General features: G+C 54.6%; 1 protein-coding gene across 1 annotated transcript; it reads right to left on the bottom strand.

Moving 5' to 3' along the window:
- Window positions 1-2,923: 2,923 nt before the first annotated feature.
- On the bottom strand, window positions 2,924-3,943 carry LOC136001083 (olfactory receptor 14A16-like). Its single transcript, XM_065655132.1, has one exon. The coding sequence runs from the start codon at window positions 3,941-3,943 to the stop codon at window positions 2,924-2,926; it is 1,020 nt and encodes a 339-aa protein (XP_065511204.1).
- Between the last annotated feature and the right edge of the window lie 2,005 nt (window positions 3,944-5,948).

Raw genomic sequence — 5,948 nt, 5'->3', positions numbered from 1 at the left:
CACACGACAGCTCCTCCCCGTTCTTCCAGAGTGGGGAACCTCCCACTGGGACACCCCGCTCCAGATGTGACCACACCAGTGCGGAGTCAAGATGGACAATAACTGCCCTTGGCTGGGTGGCCACGCTCCTCCCAGTGCAGCCCAATGTGCTCATGGGCATATTCCTGTTTAGCACCACGGAGAACTGACTGAACAGCCAGGCTCAGAGGGTTGTGACCAGCGGCACAAAGCCCAGCAGGAGGTACCCTGAGGAGCACTGAAGGACACCACATCCCTACCCAACATCTCCTGCCCACAGGTGTCTCTTGGGTCCCTGGAACCACCTCAGTGACAAGGGGGAGAGCACTGCCTGTATGGGGTGGAGGAGATGGGGTCTGGAATGAGGGTCCTGGGGCAGTTTCTCCTGGTTGTTCATGCAGCAACAAGCTGGGCTGGATAGTTGGAGAGAGGAACTCTTCCTAAGGGCCTCCAATGGGCTTGGGGATGGTCTACAGTTTCCTGCATGCTGCCTTTTCTGGTGGAGATCAGAGGCTGCCGGCCCTTTAGAGGACCCAGGACAGGACTTGTCCTTCCTCTGGTCACAGCTGGACCCCAGTTCTCCAGCTCGGCCCCAGCTCAGGAGCCTTGTCTAGGGGTGACTTTTGGGGTAAGGTTGACAAGAGGGGTGCAAAAGTTCGTCTTAAGGACATGTGATGAGCACCAGGACTGAAGTACCAGAGCAAAATGATGTGGCTTCTGGGTGAATACTTTCTTCGGTGCAAATCCTGAAACAGAGTCCCAGACTTGCTTTCCACGCCACCCTTCACGAGGGACGATGCACTAAGAGATGGCAAGTGGGGGACACGGATCCTTCTCCAGCTACTTCCCAGGCCTGGTGAAGCACCAGGACAGCAAGGACTTCTCGCCCTGCACCCTGAACTCTGGGTATTATCTTGGGGCAGCTGAACACCAGCATTTTTCTCTCCAAGGCAATTTCCAGCCCCGGTCAGCTCCTGTCTGATCTCCCCCCATCCCTCCTCTGATCTGGTCTGGTGCTCCTGGCCCGTTCCCTGTGCTCCCCACAGCGCCCCAACCTGGCACTGATGCTCTACAGAGCAGGTTGGCTGCAGGACCATGGGGTGACTCCACACTGGTTGTGCTCCTCAGTGAGGGACACAGATGCAACTGCATGGGCTGCACTGTCACTGAGCTCTTTCCCGGGGGTCTAAAGCTCTGGAATGGGTTCAGAGCATTTCTTGGGACTCATTGGGTTTTCTGCTCATTTCAGTTCAGCAATCCCTTCCTTGTCCTTCAGGTGCCTAGAGATTGGTGCAGGAAGATGCGGCCTATCCCGTTCCCAGGGACGGAGGTAGGCTGACAGGCCCGTAATTCTTCAAATTGTCCTTCCTGCCCTTCTTGAAGATGGGTTTGACATCTTCCTTTCCCAAGGACCTCAGAACTCCTCTCTTTCTGCTGTCACTTTTGAAAGCACAATCCAGAATCATGGGCAAGGGTGATGTAGCAGACAGGAGCACTTGCAATGAGCCTGTCCCAGGCAGCTGAGATGAATCTCACTCAGCCACTGAGGTTTGTTCCTGGAGTCACACACAGAAATGCCAGGGTTCCATCAGGCATCCACGTCTGAGCTGGTCTCAGGACTGCTTATGCACCCAGGGATGTTCAGAGACAGAGTCTGTCCCTTTTACACATAGAGGCAGGAGTCACAGTGTCCCTCTGGCCTCCTGTTGCCACTCCAAAGGGACGGGAGGCAACTCAGCCCTGTGGTGTGTCACCCTGCTCTGCACTCATCTGAGATGTTCCACGTCATGAGGAATGGACACGGGGACCTCAGTCCAAGGAAGAAGATCGCAGTGCTGCATTCAGGTGATTTCCCATGGGGTGTTCCTCCCAACATCAAGTGACCTCAAGACCTTGTCTGTGCCACAGACCTTAATGGAAAAACAAGGAATAATTGATGGTGTTTGCGACACTCGCGTGCGTGTCACCTCACGTACATGATGTGTGTGCCTACATCTCATCTGTACAAAGCCAACATGGACTGCTGAACAACTCATTCAGTGTCCCACCAAGGAGGGAAGAGCAACCTCTGTGAGCTGGGGTGAGAGGCCAGGGCTGGAAAGGAAGGTTGTGAGGGGCCAGTCCATGATGATTGTCCTGAGACTTCTTCTCAAGGGGTGTCCAGTGCACAGGGGCACAGCCCAGCCCCTGCTCTGCTGGTCCTGCAGGTCTCTGGCAGGAGGCCTGGCTGTGAGAGGACACTGCTGTGTGCCCAGCCCTGCACACACACTCTGTGCAGCTGGACACTGGTGTTTGCATCTGCATGTCACTTCAGCATGTTCTACAGAGAAGCTTGGAAGAAGAGCTAAATCTTCAGGCCCTGCCCATAGGAGATCACCTTCATTATGGAAAGGCTGTTGTGAGGCCAGCTCTGTCACAGCAGTGCCCATGGCCTGTCCCTGCCTGCGCTCACAGGACTGACACACAGCAGGACAGTGACCAGGCTGCCAGAGCACTCATGCCTTGCACCAACACAAGGGATGAGAAGGAGAGTGTGGGAGTGGAACGAGAACAGCTCTGGAAGGCCAATCGCTGGTGCTCCCTGGCAGTGCTGCCAGGCTGGACTATCTTCCCCTCCTCCCATGCACACAAGAGCTGTCCCTGCAGCTCCAAAAGGCCTTACAGGAAGGATATGTATTGAAAAACACATGACTACGGGACCCTTTATTTTGTTTAAATACACACAGATCATGGGTCCTCATTTACACAGCCAGTGGATATAAAAGAAAAGCAGAAAGTAATTTAGAAAGGGCATGACAATGTTATCACAATAAAAAAAACCATCAATAACAACAGAAAATAGAGATGAGAGGCTGGGCTTCCAACTAGTTACATTAAAATGGATACGTAGAAGGAGATGGACAGTTTATTGCTTCAGAAAACACTTAGATACGAGTTTCCACAGGGCATCCTTGAGCTCCTGGTTCCTCATGCTGTAGATGAGGGGGTTCACTGCTGGAGGCACCACCGAGTACAGAGCAGACACCACCAGGTCCAGGGATGGGGACGAGATGGAGGGGGGCTTCAGGTAGGCAAACATGGCAGTGCTGACAAACAGGGAGACCACGGCCAGGTGAGGGAGGCACGTGGAAAAGGCTTTGTGCTGTCCCTGCTCAGAGGGGATCCTCAGCACAGCCCTCAAGATCTGCACATAGGACAGCACGATGAACACGAAACACAAAAAGAACAAACAGACACCAACAACAACAAGCCCAGATTCCCTGAGGGAGAAGTCTGAGCAGGAGAGCTTGAGGATCTGGGGGATTTCACAGAAGAACTGGTCCAGGGCATTGCCCTTGCACAGTGGCAGTGAAAATGTATTGGCCGTGTGCAGCAGAGCATTGAGAAACCCAGTGGCCCAGGCAGCTGCTGCCATGTGGACACAAGCTCTGCTGCCCAGGAGGGTCCCGTAGTGCAGGGGTTTGCAGATGGCAACGTAGCGGTCGTAGGACATGATGGTGAGTATATAATACTCTGCTTCTATCAAGAATATAAACAAAAAGAGCTGTACAGCACATCCTGTGTAGGAGATGGCCCTGGTGTCCCAGAGGGAGTTGGCCATGGATTTGGGGACGGTGATGGAGATGGAGCCCAGGTCGAGGAGGGCGAGGTTGAGCAGGAAGAAGTACATGGGGGTGTGGAGGTGCTGGTCACAGGCTATGGTGGTGATGATGAGGCCGTTGCCCAGGAGGGCAGCCAGGTAGATGCCCAGGAAGAGCCAGAAGTGCAAGAGCTGCAGCTCCCGTGTGTCTGTGAACGCCAGGAGGAGGAACTGGGTGATGGAGCTGCTGTTGGACATTCGCTGCCTGTGGGCATGAGGACCTTTGCAAGGAGGAAAAGACAGTGACAGTTTAGATGAGACTTCTCTGGGAAAAACCAAAGCCATTTCACATATGCCTTCCCCCTGCTCCACACCCCCGTGTCCTTTTCCAGACCTTCCTTCAGCTCCATGGCTGAGCCCTGGGTGCTGCTGGCTGGAGGTGCCGTGAGGAGCAGGGCCTGTGCCCGCTGGCTGCCCAGGAGTCAGCCCTGCTCTGCAGCAGGGGTCATGGAACGGGGGGCAGGGGACAGACCTGGGGTTCAGCTGTGTCAGATGGACCCGTTCCTGGTGCAGAAGGGACTGTCAGCATCTGCTCTCCTAGTGATAATGAACCAGGACGGAACAAGGCAGTTTGAGAGGCTTGTTTTTTTGCAGCTTCCTGCAACTCCCCTGGAGAGTGTTGTTGGGTGTCAGAAACCCTCAGCATTTCTGCTGCACTCAGGGAGAACAGAGCGAGTCCTGCGAGACCAGAGGATGCCTGTGGGTCAGTGCAGAGTGAGGGCAGCTGCTCTGTCCCTCTGTCTTGCTCCAGCTGCCCTGGGCTGGCACCTTTCTGAGATGGAGGCTGATCACACTGCCATGTTACCCTGAAAAGCCACCAGGCACTGCTGAGAGCAGAGGTTTGCAGGCTGCAAAAAAGGACAGGTCCATCTAAGGCAGATGTGTCCAGCCAAGGTGATGCTGCTGCTGTCCATAGGCAGAGGGGTGGTGAAGGGATGTTATAAGGCTTCTGGCAGATGTACTGATGACTCTGAGTTGCAGTTCAGGAGTCTCAGTGACTGCTTACAACTCGAGAGCTCCTTTTGCATTTATCCTTTCCTCCATCCCCCCACTCAAGTCTTGGAATAGGAAACTGAAAGGACAGACTCGGGAAAGCACCTGATCTTTGTAGTAATACCTGTATAGATCTTCTCCTTGAAACCTCCTATTGGAAGAGCAGCCCTGACCCACGGAGAACCCAGAGGCAGAATGACCCTGCCCTGCTGGGGGTCGCTCCTTCCCCCCACAGCTTCTCCCCTCAGTGTTGTTGGGATCTCCCCGGGCAGGCTGAGCGCTGACCCTGGCAGGCGGCAGAGTCCCTGCCCTGGCACAGCCATGGGGTGCAGGGACCCTGCTCTGCAGGACAGCCCTGGGCACCCTGAAGCTGGGAGATGGCAGCTGTCGTGCCCTGTCCATGCTAAGGAACAGATCCTTCTCCTCCACTCCAGCCATGGGATCTGCCAGCTCTGGGAGATAATTGCAGGATCCTCATCTGCACCACCCTGCACCCAGAGACTTACTGTGTTAAGGACTGTGAAGGTTTCTCCCCCAGTGATCTCTCAGCCATCTCACCACCCCAGACTGCGTTTCCCTCTCTGTGCCTGGCTCCTCTCCCCTCGGTGCTGCAGGCAGAGCCCTCAGCCCTGCTGCGCTTTGCAGAGGAGCTGCTCCTGGGCAGAGCTGTCTCTCTGCAGCGCTGCCGCTTGCCATGAGCTCCCTCTGTCCCAGGAGCCCAGCCCAGCTCAGCAGCACAGGAGCAGCCCATGATGCCCCTTCCTCTGTCCCCTCTGGTCTCCCTCCATGTGTCCCTGGGGCTCCGGGGGCACATCCTTTGAAACAACCTCAAGTAATCAGTGAAGTTGATTCTCTCTCCTCTGCAGAGACACTTCTTGCCAGCATTGTATTCTTCCTATTAGAAAATAAATCGGTAGGAGAATCAGCTTTTCTTGTCCCATTATTAGACAGAACACCAGAAAGGTTACAGCAAAAGATCTAATTTCTGCAAACTGGGGGAGGAGTATGTTCACCAGAATGAATTTAGGCATTATATTCTGGGTTTATGCTCCTAGATCTAGAGGGACATTCAGCAATCTTCTGGCCATGTCATGTCTGTGCTCTGAAGCAAAGCCTTTGCACACATGGGATCTTGGACACTTGGTACCAGGTTTCCATGGGGCAGGTCAGAGGTTTCCTGGTGCCACAGCTGGGGTGGTTCAGCCCAGATGTGAGGCAATGGCCTCAGCCAGGGACCTGACTGGCTGAGCTGGAGCTGTCAGTGTTGCAGACAGAGCTGTGACACGGATGGAATAAA

The sequence above is a fragment of the Caloenas nicobarica genome, chromosome 37, assembly GCF_036013445.1.
Source record: "Caloenas nicobarica isolate bCalNic1 chromosome 37, bCalNic1.hap1, whole genome shotgun sequence".
Lineage (NCBI taxonomy): Eukaryota > Metazoa > Chordata > Aves > Columbiformes > Columbidae > Caloenas > Caloenas nicobarica.
This window is presented reverse-complemented; position numbering and strand designations above follow the sequence as displayed.